General features: G+C 43.9%; 1 protein-coding gene across 1 annotated transcript in view; it reads right to left on the bottom strand.

Annotated features, from left to right (window-relative positions):
• The window catches only part of HOOK3 (hook microtubule tethering protein 3), a 2,251,851-nt gene that overhangs the window by 1,879,578 nt on the left and 346,978 nt on the right, over nt 1-25,295 (bottom strand). The window contains exon 2 of the mRNA XM_044060904.1: nt 21,503-21,588. Coding sequence (XP_043916839.1) covers nt 21,503-21,588 — 86 coding nt within the window. The remainder of the gene's footprint in view (nt 1-21,502; nt 21,589-25,295) is intronic.

Below are 25,295 nucleotides of genomic sequence, written 5' to 3'. Positions count from 1 at the left end.
TATACAGAATGTACTCACCCTTGTTGAGAGTTTGGGGGAAAAAGCCTGGTACATTTACTGACTGGTTTGAGTTCGTTATGAATGCCACCATAGGAAGGAAGGATGTATTAGACCTTAAGGAAACACTGTCTTTATGAAAACCCAAACAGGGAGCCCTGCAGGAAAGGGCCTGTAACTCTGAAATCCATCTAGCGGACGTACAGCCACTAGAAAGATTGTCTCCAAACTGAGAACCTTAAATCTACTGCAACTGTGGGTTCAAAGGGGTTTGAGTTAACGCTTGCAGGGGGGAACTGAATCTCTGAAAAGTGGTCATAGTAGAAATGCTCCTCTCAAAAAAGCTTTACAGATTCTTAAGGATGCTATAGGAGTGTCATCCTTTCATGTGTGGAAATTTAAGACTACAGACATTTGAACTTTGATGGTGGAATAAATGGAGCCACTGTGGAAGAGTTTAGATAAGAATTCTGATATGGAAGGAATGGGAGCAGAAAAGAAATCTAATCCATTCAACACGCTCCAAATGGAAAATCACGTCCACTTGTTATGACAGACCTTTTTTGTGGACTATTTTTGAGAGGCTGATGTAACCTGAACAATTGATGTTGGAAGCCAGGTATCTGGCTAGGGTTAAAACTGGAGGACCCAAGTGGTTAATTTCATGGACTTCTGGTCTGGAGAAGGAAATTCAGAGAGTAAATTAATAGGTCTGCATATGGATCCAACACCCATATGAGTGTACTAATAGAGACTACAGGAAAGAAAAACATGTTTGTTGGAGCCAGAAAGGAGCAATAAAGATTACTCCTGCTTTGCACTTTCTTGCTTCTGAATTAACTTATTCATTAGGAAAAAAAGGCGGAATACATAAAGGCCACATGTGGGTCACTTTTAAACGAAAGCATGCCTCAGTGAGTGTCCCTGCAGAGGGAATCGGAGCAAAGTAACTGTTGCACTTGCTGTTTAGATTGAATGCAAAGAAGTCGCAGCAAGGTTTGCCCCAGGGAGAAAAAAAATTAAGGTGGTCATTGTTGGATTGAGGGATCACTCTTGGATCATCCTCCCTTTGTAACACCCCCCCATCCTAGAAGGGAAGCATTCATGGTTACTACTGCTACTGGTTGATCCATATGAAATGGGTGTACTTTTGTTACTGAAGGAGACATTAACCACCAAGAAACGTTCTCAGCAGGCATGAGTAATGTGAATCCTCACATGCCGTGGACAGATATTTTGACACTATTGTACTGCTATGGTCCACTGGAGTAATCATGTGGAATGTGACTAGCAAGACCATAAAACATTATAGGTCATTAGACCCAGGAGGCGTAGAATCAACCTTGCTGGAGGAGAAGGGTGATAAAGTACTTGTGCAGTTTTGAGATGTAGAGGAGAGAGTATTCAGGTGGTGGGGGAAGACTGCCAATCTGTACAGTTAAGGTGTCACCCGATAAATTCTATTGGTTGACTTTGGATTAACTGACATTTAGGAATTACAATACATCTACTCAAATCTTGACTCAAGTGTAGCAAAAGTTCAAGGTGACAAAGCAGCAGATCCTTGGAGGTAGCAGTTAGAAGCCAATCGTCGAAATACAGGAATACTTGGATCCCTAGCATGTGTACATGTACTCCAACCACTACCGTTACTTTGGTAAACACCCTGGGAGCTGTGGTAAGACCAAAAGCCAGAGCTCTGAATTGATAATGACTGGCTTCCAGACAAAAATGGAGGAATCTTCTGTACCACTTCTCTATCATATCATGATAGTATGCATCCTTGAGATTTATGGAGCACATGCAATCTTCCTTCCTCTAAGGCAAGATGGACTGCATCATGACCATTTGGATCTTTGCTGTTTTACAAATTGGTTTTGAGGACTCAGAGGTCCCCTGCCTTCTTAGGTACAAAAACGATCATCAAATAGACTCTGGACTCCAACTGGTCTTGGGGGACTGGTTGGATGACTTTTTTCTAGCAGTTTGGAAACTTCTGCTGCTGCAGGTTCTCACTGACTGGATGGAACACTGGGAACTTTCTTCTTTCTTACTGGAGAAAGGGAAAAGGGATTTGAATGGCTTCTGTAAATTACTCTTAGCACCCAAGAATCTGATATGTTACACTAGGCTTGTAGGTGCATGGATAAGCACCCCCCTCCCACAACTGCATCCAGAGTGCAGCAGTTGGGCAACCTTTCAGGAGTGCTAATATGGTTTTTCAGTGAATGGATCAAGAAAGCTCCGATTATGACATCTGCCTGTGCCTCCGGGATGTCATACATTTGAGTATCCTCAGGGATGTCCTGATAAAAACTCTGATTTGAGGAACCACATATTTCTAGCTCTTTGATTCCTAGAAAAGGTTGTCAAGGTGGGGGGGGGGGGGGGGGCTGTTAGAAAAATGGATTTCCACTGCAGAGAGATTTTTACCATCTTTTTGACTCCTGGTTAGTATGTCTTTACCTTGGGTCCAAAAAGGGTGGAATCAAAGGGTCATTAATGACGGACATCTTAAAACAGTCTGTGAAATCACAAAGACACAACCAAGTGTGCCAATGCATGGTGACACTGACGCCTGCTGCCCTAGCCATCCCATCAGAAAGCAGTCGCATGACTATGTTGGTAGTAGTCTACAGGATACAAAGTTGGGAGTCCACAATCTGCTAAAAATCTGCAGGCAGAATACTAGAGGGGGACTTGGAGAGCTTTTTAGTCAAGTCTCACCTGAATCTAGTAACATGGGTCAAATAGTTCAGGGCACTGACTGCAAATGTCACCAGAGCCTATGTCCATTTCTCTAACCTGTCCATAGCCACAGACTTTGTTATGGGGATGGACTGAGGAACTTTCTTCAGACAGTTCCTTTTTTAGTGGCTGTTGCTACCATCATAGCATCCACTGGCAGACCTTTGCTTCAATGCTTCCTGTCTTTCGGGGTTGCCAAAATCCAGCCTTTGTTTTGGGGGGGGGGGTTGGTTCCACCAAGTCAATGTCCTTCGATGACCTCTAAGCCATAAGGTCAACTGGGGGGAGGGGGGGTTCAATGGGTAGTAAGTTGAGCTGGAACCAAAGGCTAAGATGGCATGTTTGGCATGCACGTCTCGGAGGTATTTTGACAAAAAAAATTACTTTATCCTCTGGGAAGAAAGCCTTCTGCTGCACTAAATCTATGACTGCCCAGACTGGAAGATAATTATTGTGTTTGTCTGGAGGTGTGTCTTCTGGAATCTGAGGGTCAGACCCACCTCCTGAAAGAAATCCATGGTGACTTGCATAGTTGTCAGACTTCTAGGGGGATGTTTCCTAAATCAGACACTCAGAGAGAAAGGGACAGATATGAACCCCCTGTGTCCTGCAGAAGGTAATGACTGCTACCTGACATTTGGTGAAGCCAAATAAGGCACAAGCATAGGTATGTGGGGCCAACTCTGGACCAGACCATCCATCAGTGACTGGAAATATGAAAATTGGGCACACCTCAAGTCCAGAGTCAACATCAATGCCCCCTGAAGATAATGGGCAACAACTTTTTCCAACATTAGCAACTTAAATTTTGGAACCTGTAGAAACTTATTTGGTCTTGAGAGATCTAGAACAGGCCTCCGAGGTGCCTTCTTTGAAGGGAAAAGGAAAACGGCATACATAAAACCCTCTGCCCTCTACTTTTTTGAGAATTCTTTGAATACATCACCACAGTAACAGGTCTTTTACAATGGGAAAGATAATTTTTTTTAGTTTGTTGTCTGCAGAAGTGGGCATCCCATTAAGTTTTTTCTTCTCCTGAAAATTGGATGGCACAGCCTTTTTATGATTTTCAGTATCCATCTATCTTAAGTTAAGTCTTCCCAATGATGATACAAAAGACAATCTTCTTTAAGGGCAGGGTTGGGTTGGGATTTGAGGGGAGGGGAGACAGGGAAGTGCTAATGACAGTCACAGCTGCTCCCAAGGTGGGACAGCATCCATGAATGCCCTGGGGTGGAGCATTGCTTAGTTTGCCACTTTCTCTGTAATCTAGGCCTTTCCCTTTAATCTGCGTAATTTTCTCCAAATAAGGAGGAAATGGACAAGACTTGGAAGGGTAGTTCCTATTGTATCTTAGCTTGGGAGATGTGTAAAATTCTTTCACAGATTTCATCTGTTTCCCCTTTCTTATCCAGTAAGTCAAATACATATTCAGCAGGGAATCCGAAAAGGAACTCCTTGTCGGGGGGGGGGGGGGTGAACCCTGCATGAGGGGGGTTAAAGCATTACTGCCACCTTAAAATGACTGGACATCCAGACAGGAAATATCCCTCTGAAGACTATTACCTTGGATTCCATTTGTTCTTGTAAGGACTCAAGGTATTTGCATATGTGGAACTGGCATCTGAGAGTCCTCATGACCAGGATGGACGAAGAATAAGTTTTCTTACCAAACTTATCCATTAGTCTGCTTTTCCTGACATCTGGCAAGGAGCATCACCAAAGATCTATGGGTGGGAAGGTTCAGAAGCTCTCTATATAGAGTTGCAGGTTAAGAGAATTCTGTAGATTTCCAACTGTTATGAAGAACATCTCCAAAGTACGAATCCTCAAGAGGCGAAGCTGGGAATAGGGTGTTATCAGATTCAAAATCTTCACAAATCTGAAAGAGAAGGTGCTTCACAAGTCAATTCCTCCTCATCCTCTTATTCCGAGGAATTAAAATCTCCCTGGAAAGAGGGAACTTCCCCAGTACAGGATGGTTTTACAGGGTGGGCTGCCTGGTCCTCATCAAATACATGATGTCCTGGGCTAACCTAACAGTCCTGTGGCAAGACATGGTAAGAACGGGCAATGGGCAGTGTCTGCAAAGTTTGGGGCAAACCCGAGGGCCTCTTGTGTTTGCCTGCCTGGATCCTTCAAGAACAGAAATGCTCAAAATCACGAGTGGGCAGCCATGATCTCAATCCACTTTCCGTGGATACCCTGATTAACACCCACCAAGGGGATATCATCCTCACCTTTGATCACTAGTACTCAGGCATTGGAAGCCATGGCCTGCTCAGTGGCTTCGGACCCAAACAATATCACTCTAGTACTGTGACTGAGGTAGGGGAATACACTGTAGTGGCCTTTGGAGGGGTCATGCCAGAAAATTCAGGCCAAATAGGCGTTGGGGTCTAAGTCAGTGACATCATGTTTGTCAAGACCTAATTAAAGAATAGTCCTCCATTTTTGGGGAGACTACCTTGGAACCATTGGATGCCAAAGAATGTGAAGGGCCAGCCTTAGCAGATTTCTTATATTCCATACATAATGGAAAAGAATCAGCCATACACCACTAACAGTTTTTGAATTAAACCTAGCGAAAAAAGTACAGTATTGTACCTACCATAAATGTAGATGTCCGATAGACATGCAACTGCAGTCATAACATATGGGTTGTCCTGCCTCAGGCAGCCCTCGGTCGGCCAGATTCCAAAGTCTGGGTCCGATGTCGGCTGATGTCGCATTTCTCTCCGACGTCAGAGCGGCTGGAGTACATAAGCATCAGCCGACGCCATTTTCTTCAGTGTTTCTTGCCCCAGATGCCAGGTGCCCTCCAAGGAAGGCTGTAATCAAATTGGAAGACAAAAACAGGACTCCAGACAAATAAATGAGCAATAAAACAAATACACCATAACAGATATCCCCAGCTAAGAGAAACAGGGATAGGAGTGGACCCTAGGCATAGAGGGGTATGGAGGGAGGGAAAATCCGACTGCAGTTGCATGTCTATCGGACATTTACATTTATGGTAGGTACAAAACTGTACTATGTCCTTCAAGAATGCAACTGCAGTCATAACATATGGGTAGAATACCATAGCTTAGCTGGGGGAGGAGGAATGCGCTAGGAAAAAGATGGTGTGGCAATCAAACCCTGCAGGACTGCCGAAGCAAAGCCTGCTCTGGATCTGGAGTATAGAGGGAGATTGTAGTGTTTGGAGAATGTATGCACGGAGCTTCATGTGGCCGCTTCTAGAATGTCCTTAGTAGGCACCCCTCTTAAGAATGCTGTAGAGGTGGCTGTAGCTCTGGTGGAATATGGTCTGACATTGGCTGGAACAGTCTTTCCATGAAAGGAATAACAAAATCTGATGCAATGTCCAATCCCTTTTGAAATAGTCTGTTTTGAAATTGCTTTTCCTTGGACTGCAGGGGCATAAGCTACAAAAAGTTGTTCAGACTTCCTACTGGCCTTGGTTCTGTCCAGGTAGTATCGAAGTTGTCTGTGAATGCCCAAGGTATGTAACAGTCTTTCCCCCTTATTCTCAGGATTGGGGAAGAAAGCAGGCAGATGAATAGCTTGATTTAAAGAAACCCTAGATACCACCTTTGGCATAAAAAGTAGGGTTGGTCCTTAATGAAACCCTGTCTCTGTGAAAAATTATGAACGGTGGTATTGCCATTAGGGCCTGTAGTTCCGAAACCCTTCTTGCTGAGGTAACTGCCAACAGGAAAGCGGTCTTCCATGAGAGAAATTGCAAGTCAACTGAAGCTGCTGGCTCAAATGGAGGTAGAGTCAGTTTTTCTAGGACAAAATTGAGGTCCCAGGCTGGCACTGGGGCCTTTCTTGGTGGCTTAATGTTCTGGATTCCCCTGAGGAATTGCCTTAGCAAAGGGTGTGAAAAGACAGGAGGATCAGTGTTATATCTAGCTGAAATAGCTGATGCATGTATCTTTATGGAAGAATATGAGAGGCCGTTCTTTAGCATATCCGCCAAATATTCCAAGATGAGTGGGATGTTCAACAATGATGCATCATGTCCTTTGCTGGCATTCCAATTGCTGAATCTCTTCCATTTTGCTAAGTAAACCTTTCTGGAGGATGGTCTTCGAGCCTCTGTTAGTATTCGCTGAACTTCCTTGGAGAGAGATAGGTTGAGGTTATTTATGGGATCTCCCAGGCTGTTAGCTGCAGTGTCTGAAGGTTTGGATGCACTGTTTTGAAATTGTGTTGAGTCAAAAGTAGAGGCCATTGGGGAAGGGCCCACCTCCTGGTGTGACATATGCTCCGTAGTAGTGGGTACCAGTGTTGTCTTGGCCAGTCCGGAGCTATTATGATTCCCTTGGGTCTCTCTGCTTTGATCTTTAGTAATACTGAGGTCATCAGTGGCAGAGGTGGGAATGCATAGATTGTTAGGAAGTTCCAGTTGAATGAGAGAGCATCTATTTTCCAAGCTTTTGGATGGTATGTCCTTGTGCAGAATTTTTGTAGATGATGGTTGAGGTGAGAGGCAAATAGGTCTACTTCTGGCCTGCCCCATGTCGAAGTGAGTTGTGTGAAGATCTTCGGATGTAACCTCCACTCGTGTGGATCTGTGAAGTTCCTGCTTAGGCTGTCCGCCAACACATTGTCTTTGCCTGGAACAAACTGGGATTGTAACTGGATGTTTAGGCTCAGTGATTTTTCCCAAAGATGCATCGTCAGTCTGCAAAGGGGGTAAGAGTGGGTGCCTCCTTGCTTGTTTATATACCACATCACAGTGGTGTTGTCTGTCCGTATCAGTAAATGGCCTTGCTGAAGTTGGTGTTGAAAGGCCTCGATGGCATGCATTACTGCCAGCATTTCCTTTTGATTTATATGCAGATGTGTTTCCTTTGGAGACCATTGTCCTTGTATACACCTGCCTTCCATGTGCGCCCCCCATCCGAGGTCTGAGGCATCTGTGGTCATGGTCTGTGTTATCTGTGGTTTTTTGAATGACATACCTGTGTTTGCCTGGCTCACCGAGGCCCACCATAGAAATTCCTTTTGTAGGCATGGAATGAGCGGTATGGTTGTCTCCAAGTTGTTGCTGTGCTGAGACCAAATGCTTTTTAGGTACCATTGAAGCTTTCTCATGTGTAGTCTTGCTAATGGAACCAGGAGAATGCAGGATGCCATGTAACCCAGGGCCTGTAGGAATCTCCTTGCAGTCATCTGGGTGAGTTTTGCTAAACCTTTGAAGTAATGAGTTAACTTCTCTTGCTTGTCTTCTGTCAGGTAAGCCATTTGAGAGGCTGTGTCTAATTTGGCTCCTAAGAAGATTATTTGCTGGGATGGCTGCAGTCTTGACTTTTGGAAGTTGACTGTGTATCCCAGAGCTTGAAGTAATCGTATGACATAGTCCAAGTTTTTGTCAACATCAATTTGTCTTCCGCTTGTATGAGGCAGTCGTCCAGGTAGGGGTAAATTTGTATCCCCTGGAGCCTGCAATGAGCAATTACTGAAGCCAGGCATTTTGTGAATACTCTGGGCGCAGTAGATAAGCCAAATGGCAATGCTGAGAATTGATAATGCTCTGGCCCTGCAAGAAATCTGAGGTATCTTCTGCAGCTGTGTCTGATAGGGACATGCAGGTATGCCTCCTTGAGGTCTAGAGTAATCAGCCAAGACCCCTTGCCCAGCATGGGAAGGAGTTGTTGTAGAGTCAGCATTTTGAACTTTGGTACTATGAGAAAGGTGTTTAATGCGGACAAATCCAGTATTGGTCTCCATTGAGATTCTTTTCTTGGAACAAGGAACAGTCTTGAGTAAAACCCCTGGCCTTGTTCTTGTTGTGGAACGCTTTCTATTGCTTTCATTCGAGTCAGCAGAGAGATTTGCTTGATAGCCTCTGCCCTCTGGTTTTGTGGTAGGTTTGGCATGCCTTGTTTTCTTGGCAAGGTATGAAAATGGAACCTGTAGCCTCGGTCTATAATGTCCAAAATCCATTTGTCCTTTGTCAGTCTGTGCCAATTTTCTGCAAACAGAGATAGTTTCCCGCCCAATGGAGCTTCTATTTGTTCCCTGGTAGGCGGAAGTAGAGGAAAGTCATTGAGATTGTGGCTGTGGGGCAGGTGAAACCCCTGCGTCACTTCTTTGGTTTCCTGGCTGCCATTGTCGTCCCCTGTAAGGATCTCTGTATTGGCCTCTTCCTCGGCCACGTCTGTTTTTACCCCTTTGAAACTTTTCTGGATTAGGAAAGGACCAGTTTTTTGAAGGCCAATTCCTACTGAATCTGGGGGGTTGAACCTGGAGGAAATCTTTCACCGCCTGAACTGATTTTGCTTTTTCCTCGATGGTCTTTAAAGGAAAACAACGGGATATCAAATCAAATATCTCTACCTGATGTCTCCCTAAAATCCTGTTATGTGATACAGCCTCAAAAAAACATAACCGCAGCTTTAAAAAAAAATTCACTATTCTCTTTTACTGCTTAGGCTTCATACTTTTCCATACTGTTTGACTTTCAGTTTTAAAACCAAGATGAAAACTGTCTAGTCGTCTCTTAAATAATGATGTCACATCTGCCATAGCTCTTGCTGAAGATCCTGGGAGGTTTCCTCCCCCAAAGTGACATAAACACTGCCTTATTTGCATGCTGTACAGAATCCCTGTGATCCTCCCACATTGTGATGTCAACACTGCCTTTCCCAGCCCACTGTTAACCTAATAAATGGACTAGGTGCTGTGTGGAACTCCTTTTCTGTGTTAGCAAATCTGGTCGACTCTATTCATGTGAAGCACTTCTTCACCAGCGTTTTGCTACTTCATAAGTAAGGTAAGTCTTATTACTTCTTAATAGTGTATCCTAAATGTAATTTGTCCCTGTTTCTATGCCTCCCTAGCCCTGATATTGTGTCCTCCCAAGTTTTTAATTGCACATTAGTGGAGTTAATCTTTTTCTGTTTGTAAGGGTGCCACATGCTTCCCTTTCGCAGCTGCATTTTTAGCTTAGCCTACTTATTTTCATTTTGATCCAGGGGTTTATATTTCCCCAGTTATGTTTAATGCTGGCGTCTTTTGTATTCTTGAGTCGGCCTGTGTTTCTGTGCTTGCTGCCTTTGGGTTTCCTTCTGAAGTAAGTGTATTGCTGCTTGTAGTAATTGTATTACTGTCTAGTGTTTTTAGTTGCTTGCTGGTGTTTTTTAAAAACTATGCTGTATTTGTAGCTATATTTGGTTTTCTTTAGTTAATGCCTTATGCTTCGCGGTTGTGGTTGCTGGTGTGTTTTTTTTTAAAAACCTTGCTGTATTTGTAGCTGTATTTGGATGTCCTTCAAGAATGCAACTGCAGTCATAACATGTGGGTTTGTCCTGCCTCAGGCAGCCCTCGGTCGGCCGGATTCCAAAGTCTGGGTCCGACGTCGGCTGATGTCGCATTTCTCTCCGACATCAGAGCGGCTGGAGTACATAAGCATCAGCCGACGCCATTTTCTCCAGTCTTTCTTGCCGCGCAGTGCGCGAAGCAGAAGCAGTTCGCAAGTGCCGGTCGGTCAGCTCCTGTATTCTACGATACCGAAGTCATCAAAAAAGCTAAGTACCCCGTTGGGGACCTTTTCTTGCCTCAGCCGATGTCAGAAATTACTGAAAAAGTTAACAATTATGTTTTTTGTGGTAAACAAATACCTCATAAGGATTTCCACTCTTACTGCCTCCCTTGCCTGGGCCCAGACCACGACGTCTCGGCCTGTGTAGCCTGTGCTCGCTTCAACAAGCGCACTCTCAGGCGCCGGGCGGAGTTCGCTGAAGATTTTTTCGGCGATAAATTTGCATACACCATGCCGTCGGATCTTCCGACATCGCAAACTCCCAAAAAGCGAAAAGACCGGGACAGACATCCTCGGCCCGCGTCTACCACCGACTCCACGCCAAAACCTAGCGCGAGTGCTCCGGTTCCCTCTGAGACGGTCTCTCCACCGCTCCGAACCAAAGACACCGCATTACCGACGACTCCGATTCCAGACACTACTCCGGCGCCAGTTATAGACTTTCCTCCGGATACCGAAACCGAGGAAGTGCCAGAGACCATTGCTGTGGACAAGGTCACTCCTGCACGTGGAGCTGCCAGGCCTCCTATGGCCATGTCTATTAAGGCCTACACTAGGGCTAATGCAGCCAGCAAAACTAAGCATATTACTTCCAAATCATTACCTCAGCCGACTCCGGAGACACAAATTATGTCCATGGCTGAGGCCCATCCTGAGAGAGCATCCCAGCCTCCTCCTGATAAAAGGCCCCGGGTTGAACCCTCTGACCCGTTTCCTTCAGATGAAGACTCTGAGGGCTCTGTCCACTCTGATAGCCAGGAAGAGCTCTTCCAGACCTATGAGGACTCGGATGCAGAAGATTCCATACCTTCGGCCTCCCCTCCTGAGGATATTTCTTTTGGGGAAGTTCTGCACACCATGAGGGAACATTTCAAGTGGCAGGGTCAGGAATACTCTGATTCTAGGAAACGCCTTAGGACTTTCCTTAAGAAGCCTCAGCACAGGCCCTTAGCTATTCCTCCTGTACTTGATGTTCTGGATGATTTGTATTCTGACTCTAGTGCTAAGCTAATTCTCTTCCTCCTGCTCCAGCCAAGCCAGACAGGTATTACAGGGTCCCAGAAACTCATTCACATTTATTCAGGGCCCATACTGCTGACTTGGAAACTATTTCACAGGGGCCTAAAGGAGTTTCAGCCTCCACCTCAAAAAATCCTTTGCCCTCCAACAGGGAAGCAAGGTCATTAGAGATGGGGTAAAAGGTTTACACATCCACTACCTTATCTATGAAAGCTTTAAATTGCCTTTTTCATATGTTCCAATATCAGGATTATCTCTTAGAAGATTTACAAAAAACATTAGCTTCTCCTGATCCTTTAGACAGGAAGACTTTGCAGGAAGCTGTACATAACACTCAGCAAGTAAGCAATCACTTCCTGCAGTGTGGATATGATGCACTGGAAGCTTCATGTAGGGCAGCTATGACAGGGGCAGTGATGCGTAGACATGCTTGGTTAAAAGATCAACCTCTACCAGATCATGTAAAAGCAAAACTTCTGGATGCTCCTTTGGAAAAGAACAAGCTTTTTGGTGCAAATGCTAAGGATGTGTTAAAGACCATCGAAGAAAAAAGCAAAATCAGTTCAAACTGTGAAGGATTTCCTCCAGGTTCAATCCCCCAGATTCAGTAGGAATTGGCCTTCAAAAAACTGGTCCTTTCCTAATCCAGAAAAGTTTCAAGGTGGTAAGAACAGACGTGGCCGAGGAAGAGGCCAATACAGAGGCCCTTACAGGGGACGACAATGGCAGCCAGGAAACCAAAGAAGTGGCCTTGGGGTTTCACCTGCCCAACAACCACAAACTCAATGACTTTCCTCTATTACCGCCTACCAGGGAACAACTAGAAGCTCCCTTGGGCGGAAAATTCTCTGTTTGCAGAAAACTGGCACAGACTGACAAAGGACAAATGGATTTTGGACATTATAGACCGAGGGTACAGGTTTCATTTTCATACCTTACCAAGAAAACAAGGCATGCCAAATCTACCACAACATCAAAGGGCAGAGGCTATCAAGCAAATCACTCTGCTGACTCGAATGAAAGCAATAGAAAGAGTTCCACAACAAGAACAAGAACAGGGGTTTTACTCAAGATTGTTCCTTGTTCCAAGAAAAGAATCTCAATGGAGACCAATACTGGACTTGTCCGCATTAAACACCTTTCTCATAGTACCAAAGTTCAAAATGCTGACTCTACAGCAACTCCTTCCCATGCTGGGCAAGGAGTCGTGGCTGATTACTCTGGACCTCAAGGAGGCATACCTACATGTCCCTATCAGACACAGCTGCAGAAAATACCTCAGATTTCTTGCAGGGCCAGAGCATTATCAATTCTCAGCATTGCCATTTGGCTTATCTACTGCGCCCAGAGTGTTTACAAAATGCCTGGCTTCAGTAATTGTTCATTGCAGGCTCCAGGGTACACAAATTTACCCGTACCTGGACGACTGCCTCATACAAGCGGACGACAAATTGATGTTGACAAAAAACCTGGATTATGTCATACGATTACTTCAAGCTCTGGGATACACAGTCAACTTCCAAAAGTCAAGACTGCAGCCATCCCAGCAAATAATCTTCTTAGGAGCCAAACTAGACACAGCATCTCAGATGGCTTACCTGACAGAAGACAAGCAAGAGAAGTTAACTCAATACTTCAAAGGTTTAGCAAAACTCACCCAGATGACTGCAAGGAGATTCCTACAGGCCCTGGGTTACATGGCATCCTGCATTCTACTGGTTCCATTAGCAAAACTACACATGAGAAAGCTTCAATGGTACCTAAAAGCATTTGGTCTCAACACAGCAACAACTTGGAGACAATCATACCACTCATTCCATGCCTACAAAAGGAATTCCTATGGTGGGCCTCGGTGAGCCAGGAAAACACAGGGATGTCATTCAAAAAACCACAGATAACACAGACCATGACTACAGACGCCTCAGACCTCGGATGGGGGGCGCACATGGAAGGCAGGTGTATACAAGGACAATGGTCTCCAAAGGAAACACATCTGCATATAAACCAAAAGGAAATGCTGGCAGTAATGCATGCTATCGAGGCTTTTCAAAACCAACTCCAGCAAGGCCACTTAATGATACGGACAGACAACACCACTGTGATGTGGTACATAAACAAGAAGGGGGGCACCCACTCTTACCCCCTTTGCAGACTGACAATGCAGCTTTGGGAGAAATCACTGAGTCTAAACATCCAGTTACAATCCCAGTTTGTTCCAGGAAAAGACAATGTGTTGGCGGACAGCCTAAGCAGGAATTTCACAGATCCACACGAGTGGAGGTTACATCCGAAGGCTTTCAGACAACTCTCTTCAACATGGGGCAAGCCAAAAGTGGACCTATTTGCCTCTCACCTCAATCATCTTCTTCCAAAATTTTGCACAAGGACATACCATCCAAAGGCTTGGAAAATAGATGCCCTTTCATTCAAATGGAACTCCCTAGCAATCTATGCATTCCCACCTCTGCCACTGATGACCTCAGTATTACTAAAGATCAAAGCAGAGAAGCCCAAGGGAATCATAATAGCTCCGGATTGGCCAAGACAACACTGGTACCCACTACTACGGAGCATATGTCACACCAGGAGGTGGGCCCTCCCTCAGTGGCCCCTACTTTTGACTCAACACAATTTCGAAACACTGCATCCAAACCTTCAGACACTGCAGCTAACAGCCTGGGAGATCCCATAAACAACTTCAGCTTATCCCTCTCCAAGGAAGTTCAGAGGATACTAACAGAGGCTCGAAGACCATCCACCAGAAAGGTTTACTTAGCAAAGTGGAAAAGATTCAACAATTGGAATACCAGCAAAGGACATGATGCATCATTACTGAACATCCCACTTATCTTGGAATATTTGGCAGATATGTTACAGAGCGGCCTCTCATATTCTTCAATAAAGATACATGCATCTGCTATTTCAGCTAGATACAACAATGATCCTCCTGTTTTCTCTCACCCCTTACTAAGACAATTCCTCAGGGGAATCAAGAACATTAAGCCACCAAGAAAGGCCCCAGTGCCAGCCTGGGACCTCAATTTTGTCTTAGAAAAACTGACTCTACCTCCTTTTGAGCCAGCAGCTTCAGTTGACTTGCAATTTCTCTCATGGAAAACAGCTTTCCTGTTGGCAATTACCTCAGCAAGAAGGGTTTGAGCTACAGGCCCTAATGGCAATACCACCCTTTATTATTTTCCACAGAGACAGGGTTTCATTAAGGACCAACCCTACTTTTATGCCAAAGGTGGTATCTAGGGTTTCTCTAAATCAAGCCATTCATCTGCCTGCTTTCTTCCCCAATCCTGAGAATAAGGGGGAAAGACTTTTGCTTACCTTGGACATTCATAGACAACTTCGATACTACCTGGACAGAACCAAGGCCAGTAGGAAGTCTGAACAGCTTTTTGTAGCTTACGCCCCTGCAGTCCAAGGAAAAGCTATTTCAAAACAGACTATTTCTAAATGGATTGGACATTGCATCAGATTCTGTTATTCCTTTCATGGAAAGACTGTTCCAGCCTATGTCAGACCACATTCCACCACAGCTACAGCCACCTCTACAGCATTTTTAAGAGGGGTGCCTACAAAGGACATTCTAGAAGCTCCTACATGGAGCTCCGTGCATACATTCTCCAAACACTACAATCTCCCTCTATATTCCAGATCCAGAGCAGGCTTTGCTTCGGCAGTCCTGCAGGGTTTGATTGCCACACCATCTCTTTCCTAGAGCATACCTCCTCCCCCAGCTAAGCTATGGTATTCTACCCACATGTTATGACTGCAGTTGCATTCTTGAAGGACATAGTACAGTTTTGTACCTACCATAAATGTAGATGTCCGATAGACATGCAACTGCAGTCATTCCTCCCTCCATACTCCTCTATGCCTAGGGTCCACTCCTATCCCCCTTACTCTTAGCTGGGGATATCTGTTATGGTGTATTTGTTTTATTGCTCATGTATTTGTTTGGAATCCTGTTTTTGTCTTCCAATTTGATTACAGCCTTCCTTGGAGGGCACCTGGCATCTGGGGCAAGAAACACTTAAGAAAATGGCGTCGGCTGATGCTTATGTACTCCAGCCACTCTGACGTCGGAGAGAAATGCGACATCAGCCGACGTCGGACCCAGACTTTGGAATCCGGCCGACCGAGGGATGCCTGAGGCAGGACAACCCACATGTTATGACTGCAGTTGCATGTCTATCGGACATCTACATTTATGGTAGGTAGAAAACTGTACTTTTTCTTTAGTTTGTTAATGCCTCGTGCTTCGCGATTGCATGCTGCAGATGTTTTGTAATGTTTTCGGCTGTTTGTTTCTGTTGTTGAGCTTCGCGTTTCGGTCTTGTCATGTTTTTTATTTTTTTTTTTAATATTAGTAATCCGTTTTATTGGTTATGCTGCTGGGCTTGCTCCGTTTTATTTGTTATGCTACTCTGCTTGCTCCATTTTAGTGTGTGTGCCATCAAACCTGCTACCTGCTTGAAACTTTGCCACAGCTGAATAATACCTTTTTTTTCCCGTTAGCTGCGTAACAAAATTATTTTAATGTGGATGCTGGAGCCATTAGGCACAAAACTTGAGTAATTCTGCAGCCTGTAAACATACTTATGAATAGTCAGCAAGAGAGTAGTAGTAGTCCAGGGGTGGTTTCTGCAGCTATACTTGTTTCATGCAACTAGGCTAAGTGCATTACTGGGTTCCCATGTAAGATTATTATAGCAGGTAAATATACAGTGATGTAGGCAATATAGAGGTTCAACATTTTGTCCATCACTATGTGTCCATAGTTTAGAAGTAGCCTCAGACACTTCACAATGCTCCGTTACACATAGGCGCGGTTCTTGTAAGATTAATGTCACGGTTGCTATCATATTCTTTGAGCCTGCGTGTTGTTTTGTTTTTAAATTAATGAAAAACGTAAGGAAAATGAGAGAAATAGAAGATAGCTGGGAAAGGAAATGAGGAATTTTGCTGCTTGTACAAGCACAGCAGCTTAGTCATTGTAAAGCTGCTAAGCAGCATGCCTTGAGTGAGAGTTGCTGCCAATTCCTATTGAAATAATGGAATCAGCATGGCATATATATTTTTTTGACTTTGTGATAAAGTTTGGTAGACAAAATACTATTTCTTTAGTCTGCAAAGTGATATTCTGCCTGTTAATATAACATTTTGTGAGTGAGTATAGCACATAAGCCACTGAGAAGCAAAGTCTGATAAAATCTCTAAGGCTGGTAAGCTTTTCTGATCTCAGTTTTCTGGTAGTGAAGTACATGCCTTGCAACCATTTTGTTTTTGTGGCCAGGGATAGCACTATCATGGTAGGGGCTCTGAGTGAGAAGAAATAAAATAGGAGGAGGAACTTGCTAAAAAATACAGGTAACCTATGTAGTGCCCTCAGCTGGAGGCCTTCTAATGTCCATAGGATACAGCAAGGGGCAAGTGTGTGTGTGTGTGTGTGTGTGTGTGTGTGTGTGTGTGTGTGTGTGTGTGTGTGTGTGCGTGCGTGGTGGGGGGGCTGCTTACAAGCCAAAGAAGAGTGCTCTCCAGGGGAAAATGAATATTGGCTCAAACAGGTAGACACATACTCAAAGTTAACTGTAGCTGTTTGCAGGCAGTTCAGACCCGGACTGCGCGTTTCCGTTTGTGCCTTTGTCCCACTTCTATGTATGGCTTTGTCCTAATTTCTTGCGCTGAGGTTCATAGGTATTTCAGGATCAATTTATCCTTGCTTTTGAACCAGATTTCTCTGCTTGGTTAGTACACGGCTATAAAATGTAAAAATAAAATCTAAATCATTGTAGAAGTAAAGCAGTGTGTGTGTCTGCATGCGTGTGTCTGCTTGTGTCTATGCACTACCATAATTTTTTTTAAATATTGACTCAAAAAACCATGTGGGTGCTTGTCATGCAAGTCTAAAATATTTCAAGTTTATAGAGCATCATTTGTTAGCTATTTAAACAGGAAGGGAAAATAAGTGGCAGACTGCTTTGCAAAGCAGGGATTATTGCCAGTGCTATGTAGCTTGGTTTTAAATTTGACAGGAGTAGTGCAACAAAAAAAGTCTCCCACTGTAAGGAGGAAAAGGCTGACAAGCAAACAGTACATTACTCTGGTCACCTGCTGTGAGCTGTCAATCACATGCAGATAATGGGTCAAATTACCCTTGGCTCTTTGACAGCTAGGGAAGGTAGGTGTGAAGTGGGAGGGGAGATTCCTTGAAGAGCTAGATTTCAGCCTTCACAAAAGAAAGCAATTTAGCATTTCTAAGATGAAAAAGCTAGAAAATGCACCTTTCAGTTCTGTTCTGTAGCATTTGCACTGCTTGTGTTTTAAGTGGTCATTGAAAACAGATAACATTTTAACCAAAAGTAGGGGATTTTAAGACTGCAGTGAATGCCTGTTAAGTCAATGAAGTGACAGCAGCTTAAGGCAAAACGTGGCAGATCTGATGCAATTTTTTGGAGACAAATAATGCATTCTGGGATACTTAGAGGCAGAGTAAACAGTCTGAATTTTTTCAATATGCCAGACCCCATGTGGTCAGTGTCAGAAATTGCATCTAAAAATATCTAAAAAGCTCAAAATAGTCTGAGTGCTATTAAAATGTAGGAAACATCAAACCATGATGAAATTAATATGTTTTTTGAGTCTGAGGGCGCGGTTGTCCTTTAACACATCCTTAGCATTAGCACAAAAAAGCTTGTTCTTTTCCGAAGGTGCATCCAGAACTTTTGCCTTTACATGATCTGGTAGAGGTTGATCTTTTAACCATGCATGTCTACGAATGACTGCCCCTGTCATAGCTGCCCTACATGAAGCTTCCAGTGCATCATATCCACACTGCAGGAAGTGATTGCTTACTTGCTGAGTGTTATGTACAGCTTCCTGCAAAGCCTTCCTGTCTAAAGGATCAGGAGTGGCCAATGTTTTTTGTAAATCTTCTAACAGGAAATCCTGATATTGTAACATATGAAAAAGGCAATTCAAAGCTCTCATAGATAAGGTAGTGGATGTGTAAACCTTTTGCCCCATCTCTAATGACCTAGCTTCCCTGTTGGAGGGCAATGGATTTTTAGAGGTGGAAGCTGAAACTCCTTTAGGCCCCTGTGAAATAGTTTCCAAATCAGCAGTATGGGCCCTGAATAAATGGGAATGTGTTTCTGGGACCCTGTAATACCCGTCTGGCTTGGCTGGAGCAGGAGGAAGAGAGTCAGGGTTAACACTAGAGTCAGAATATAAATCATCCAAAACATCAAGTACAGGAGGAATAGCTAAGGGCCTGTGCTGGGGCTTCTTAAGGAAAGTCCGAAGGCGTTTTCTGGAATCAGAATATTCCTGGCCTTGCCACTTGAAATGTTCCCTCATGGTATGCAGAACTTCCCCAAAAGAAATATCCTCAGGAGGGAGGCCGAGGATGGAATCCTCTGCATCCGAGTCCTCATAAGTCTGGAAGAGCTCTTCCTGGCTATCAGAGTGGACAGAGCCCTCAGAATCTTCATCTGACGGAATAGGGTCAGAGGGTTCAACCCGGGGCCTTTTATCAGAAGGAGGCTGGGATCCTCTCTCAGGATGGGCCTGTGAACCTCTAATCATAGAAATTAAATCAGCAGCCATAGATATAATTTGTGTCTCTGGAGTAGGCTGAGGTAAGGTTTTAGTAGTAAGATGTTTTGTTTTGCTGGCTGCCTTAGCCCTAGTGTAGGCCTCAATAGACATGGCCATAGGAGGCCTGGCAGCTCCACGTGCAGGAGTGACCTTGTCTACAGCAATGGTCTCGGGCATTTCCTCGGTTTCGGTATCCGGAGGAAAATCAATAACTGGCGGAGTGACATCCGGAATCGTAGTCGTCGGTAATGTGGTGTCTTCGGTTCGGAGCGGTGGAGAGACCGTCTCAGAGGGAACCGGAGCACTCGCGATAGGTTTTGGCGTGGAGTCGGTGGTAGCGCGGCGAGGATGTCGGTCCCGGTCTTTTCGTTTCTTGGGAGTTTGCGATGTCGGAAGTTCCGACGGCATTGTGTAAGCAAATTTTTCGCCGAAAAAATCTTCAGCGAACTCCGCCCGGCGCCTGAGAGTGCGCTTGTTGAAGCGAGCACAGGCCGAGACGTCGTGGTCTGGGCCAAGGCAAGGAAGACAGTAAGAGTGGAAATCCTTATGAGGTATTTGTTTACCACAAGAAAGACAATTGTTAACTTTTTCAGTAATTTCTGACATCGGCTGAGGCAAGAAAAGGTCCCCAACGGGGTACTTAGCTTTTCTGATGACTTCGGAATCGAAGAATACAGGAGCTGACCGACCGGCACTTGCGAACTGCTTCTGCTTCGGGCACCGCGCGGCAAGAAAGACTGAAGAAAATGGCGTCGGCTGATGCTTATGTACTCCAGCTGCTCTGACGTCGGAGAGAAATGCGACATCAGCCGACGTCGGACCCAGACTTTGGAATCCGGCCGACCGAGGGCTGCCTGAGGCAGGACAACCCATATGTTATGACTGCAGTTGCATTCTTGAAGGACATCTGACAGCTAGCAACATCATGCTGAGGGCCTAAACAAAAACAATGAGAGTGGAAATCTTTGTAGGGAATCTGCTTTACACAAAAATGACAATTATTAATTTACTAGAACATTAACAACAAAATAAATGTTTACATAGATATTGTAATAACACAAGTAGACTCCAGAGAATTTTTCCTCAGGGAGACAGTAAAATTTTGGAGGTGTGAAGGGGAAGAAAGTAATCTGGAACATTTTCTGGGATTGCGGTGAGTTGGTGGACTTTAAGGATACCTTTTGGGATGCACTGTCGGAGATATGGGGTGGGTGGACTAGTCTGACAAGAGAGATGATTCTTCTGAGCTATGATAGAGAATCGGAATTGCCTAGACATGGCAAGGCCTTGCTGTGTCTAATAACGGTGGCTGCCAAAAAAGCAACTACTAGAAAATGGAAATCAAAATCTAAACCAACTATACCGGAAGTAGTGAATATAGTAACAGAGATAAAACACCGGGAATTGAGAGCTCTAGAAAAATGGTAGGAGGAAATTACACAGGAAAATGGGAATTGTGGGAACAATATATGCAGAGGAGGAATGAAGTTTAAAAAAAGGCAGGATATGAATGATCTATGTAATGTTTGACTGACAATGGCTACATGTCTGCAACTACAGTTGCATTAAAATGGTTTGTAATGTATAATTTTTGCAAGTGAAATTGTGTCAACATGGTTTCTTTTCATTTATATAAAAGTAAGATTGCTTATGTCCATACATGATAATTTAATAAAGATATTTTTGTTTAAAAAAATTTCAATTATTTGAATTACAACACTAAAAAGAAAAAGAAAAAAGAAACAGATACAAAGAAATTCTGCGCAGCATCTGCCAAAGTTAATAAAGCAAAAATAAATTGAGAATTAAGAAGCGGCACTGGGAACTAAAGTCGGGTGGCACGATGCCAGGGTAATCCTATGGGCTAGGGTTGTAAAGGCTCCAGGGCCATTAGCCTAGAACACACCTATGAACATTATCTATCAATTTAAATCACATCTCTGCAAGACTGTCTGTTTAAACGGCCTTCAAAAGAAGGCTTTAGCACTGCATGCCCAAATCAGGGAAAGCAGCAGAAGCCACAAGACAGGAGCAAACGCAGGCAAAATATACCCTAACAAAGGTTTCGAGTAAATCATGCAAACAGCTAGCAAACCACCTCTTGATATTCTAAGTAGGGCTAATTACCAAAAGGATGTCAAGAGCCCTTGTGGTCTTCCCTACAGCTATTTCTGCTACAGCAAGAGAACTTACCAAGCCTACTCTCTAGGGCAAGCAAGTCAGCATTAGACTCTCACTTCTAACCCTTCCTGCTTGGACCTCCAATGATTGGGTTGCAAATTGATCCCAGGTAGTCGAGTCTTGGGGCCTCAACACTATATGCCATGAAGCCAGCAGGATCAGTAACAGTACTCTGATCCAGGTGGACTCATTTGATACAGTGTCAAGTATAAAACCATAACTTTGCTTATTTCTAGTAACTCCCCAGAACATGTTGTCTATCACAGTACTCTGAATTATAGTAATATATACTTAAATTAAATGACTCGTTACATAATAGATCAGTACAGACAATGAGTGTTTTCTTTTTATACACCAACAATAAATGGAAAAAAGATTTTCATTACTCACATTTTCTGAAGGACTTGAGCCATCACAACTCCGTTTGTTAAGTCTTCCACAGTCTGACAAGGTGAATCAACATTAAAAGTCTGAATCTGAAAGACAAGAAAAAAAATTTAATTTTAACTTCATCAAAAAAAGAGTCATGTGAAGTACTTCATGAAAAAGTAGATTTTTTTCAAGAGAAGAGGCTCTGATGAATAAAAACAAAAAGGCTTCAAACTAAATGCCAGTCACCATTTATCCTAATTTTCAGGTACTCAAAATTCCTTCCCTATGAGGAAAATGTACAATATACACTTCCCAACACTAAGCCCTTAGAACACTTTCTTTTATACATTAACCTTACAAGGCATGAAGACTTTTTAAGTCCAAAAAATGCCACATTCAAATGAAAACTATACAATGATGGCTCACTGCTAATCAAAAAACAAGCACGCTGACTGGATACCCTAACCAGTTTGCCTGTTGTAAATAGAGTATACAATGACAGAAAAAAAGCCTGGTCACTAAAGTGCCACTGAGTAGCCAGGATTTCTATTGGCATGTGCTTAGAGGATAAAGCAAAATAGTAGAAAAATTAGGTACACTCTGCAAAACAAAAAGAAAAGAAAAGAAATCAGAAACGTGCCAGATTTTCCTTGCATATCTGCACTGTCCCTTACAAAAATCTCGGCAGTTAAAAAAAAAAGGCAACAGAGATTCTCTTTTCTCCATTGCTTCTTCTGCACTGCACTGATGTACTCTGCAAGAGTGGGAATCCAAGTCTCATATGCATGCACAGTACATCAGTAAACAAGAAGAACGCAGAGGAATGCTACAGTGTCCTTATTCAAAGACATTATCTAATAAAGGTAAGCAATTTATTTCTTTTGTTAATAATGTCAGCATATAATAGCAATATATCAAGATTCACCCATGGTTGGCTTTCTGTAATCACTCTGGCTTTGCTCTCAGAATCAAACCACACCAAACTTGGGTACATCCTAATATACTGACATACAGTCCTGAATTATTGCTTAAATATGCATTTACTATAATGGCAGCTATGGTAGGATACTGTCTTTCCATGCAACAGCAGGACTGACACTGGCAGGTGCAAGAACAGCCTGATAAGCAAACTTTTCCAAGACTGCTAAGCATGCCCCATCCTTTAATGAGCCATGGTGCCCAGCCTCTCCAGATATTTGCTGTGATGTGTGAAAGGCACCTAAAAAAAATCAGACCAGCTATGTCAGACATGAGAAAAGGTAGAAGGGTATATTACAAAGGATGGACATGCTCTTACACATCTATCATTATAGTACGTTCTTAACTTTTATATACGGCAAAAGAAGATGTCCATCTTCCATAAGAGTGGAAAACAATCTCATGCTAATCTTCCTTGTTGGACTTCCCTATGGGAACATCCCCTGGATAAGCAGCAGCCCCAAAGGAAAGCCAGGGCATCACATCCGGCTTAAAGTGCTTTGTACAGGTGCTGAGAGTAGATCAATTGGCAGATTTACAGTTTTTGAAGACAGGCTTTACAATTCAGCTGAACCTGCAGAATCAAACGAAGGGATAAAAAGAAGTTATGTCCTTACCATAACGTTCCATGTGAGTTGTTCATCTCGCCTTTTTGTTACAAGTGGGTTCGGAGCCAAGTTGGCCGCTTTTCAAGCTCAAACTCTCAGAGAAGCTCGAGACCTAGTGCATATCCCATGATGCTCTACTGTAAACCCCCAAACCTAGTACGCTGCACCCGAAGACAGCCTAAAAAGGAAGACACACTACAGTACCTACCTATCTAGGTACCTATAGATTTGCAGAAAGGAAAAACAGTCTGTCCTAAGAAGACAGGCTGACAAGACCGACCAATCCACCAAGGCAACCATCTTTCTCAACAGGAGGCGGAAGGTGGGAGGGAATGTAAGAACAAAAAGGCAAGATGAACAACTCACATGGAACGTTATGGTAAGGACATAACTTCTTTATGTGAAGCTGTTCTATCTCGCCGTTTTGTTCTTACACGTGGGTGGCTCAAGGGAGAACATTCCTGAGCACAGTGGAACCAAAGGAAGCTCTGTCCCTGGAGGCCATGTCCACTTTGTAATGAGTGATAAACGTGTGAGGTTTTGACCATGTGGCAACTGCACAAATAGTATCCAAGGGTAAACGAGCTGCATGAGCTAATGACGTAGAAACAGCCCGGGTAGAATGGGCTTTGACATTAGTCGGTAATGGCTGGTTAGTGGAAGAATAAATTAATTTAATGCAGTCAGAAAGCCACTTAGATAATGTGATTTTTGATACCGCAGAACCTTTCTTGTTCTCTGCATAAAAGACAAAGAGTTGATCCGATTGTCTGAAGTCTTTCGTTCTGTCCAAGTAGAATCTCAATTGTCTGTGAACATCAAGCTTGTGTAACATATATTCCAGTCTGTTGACATGGTGTCTAAAAAAGGTTGGGAGCTCAATGGACTGATTTAAGTTAGTTTCTGAACAGACCTTAGAAAGAAAGGTAGGATTTGTCCTGAAGGACACCCTATCAGGGTGGAAGATCAAATATGGGGGCTTGGAAGATAAAGCTTGAAGTTCGGAGACCCTACGCGCAGATGTAATGGCTACCAGAAATATAGTTTTCCAAGACAGAAACTTCAAGTCACAGGATGACGTGGGTTTGAAGGGGGCAAACATCAATTGGGATAAAACAAGATTCAAATTCCAGGGAGAGATAGGGTGTCTGATGGGTGGTCTGAGATGGTGGGTCCCTTTCAAAAAGGCCTTACATAGTCTGTGGGACATGATGTTAGACCCGTTAAACCCTACATGAAATTTGGAAATGGCAGCCAACTGGAACTCTTATGGTGGCAGCAGCTGCGCCGTCATAGAACAAGGAAGACAGGAACTCTAAAACGGTATGAATATGGGCAACATAAGGGTCAATGTCATGGTGAGAAGCCCAGTGAACAAATAGTTTCCATTTGCTGTTATATAACTTCCTGGTTGACAATTTATGAGAGGAAACTATAATATGTTGGACCGCGGGAGACAAATCTTGAGACCTGGCTAATATGGGAACTGGAGCAGCCAAGCTGTCAGTTTTAGGGAGATGAGGGAGGGATGAAGAACTCCCGACGAATGAATCAGAAGGTCTGGCACTGGGTCCAGAATCCATGGTTCTTCCACTCGATACTTCTGTAGGAAGGGGAACCAAATCTGACGAGGCCAAGACAGGGCTGTCAAAATCACAGTCCTTCCCAGACTTTTGGCTTTCTGTATGAATTTGGGAATTGGCAGGAAGGCTTATAGGAGGCCCGGGGGCCAATCGTGTACGAGCGCGTCCCTCGGGTTTCTCCCCGGTGGGGGATAAAGGGCAAAGTAGCTGCTGCATTTGGCATTCATCGGAGATGCAAACAGATCGCAGCAAGGCTGGCCCCACCTGCAGAAAATCTTGTCCGCCACCTGTTTGAGGGACCACTCGCGAGGCAACAGGATGGCCCTGCTCAGTTTGTCCGCTATCATGTTGGATGACCCCAGAATGTGCGTTGCCATTAGAAAGCATCTGGTGGATGCAGCCCACTGCCAAATTCTTAGGGCATCTCGGCATAAGGGATACGATCTGGTTCCCCCATGCTTGTTGATGTACTAGACTACTGACATGTTGTCCATCTGAATTGCAATTGTCCCTGGAGGAAGACGGTTGTGAAAGTGTTGCAACGCCAGGAACACCGCTCTCAGCTCCAGGACATTTATATGCAAATGCGATTCCATGCTTGACCAAGTACCTTGGACAGTCTTTCCCTGAAATAGCCCCCCC

This window comes from Protopterus annectens, chromosome 2.part0 (genome assembly GCF_019279795.1).
Source record: "Protopterus annectens isolate FY-2018-M chromosome 2.part0, PAN1.0, whole genome shotgun sequence".
NCBI classification, from domain to species: Eukaryota; Metazoa; Chordata; order Ceratodontiformes; family Protopteridae; genus Protopterus; species Protopterus annectens.
The sequence above is the reverse complement of the archived record's forward strand: the minus strand, read 5'-3'. Positions and strand labels throughout refer to the sequence as shown.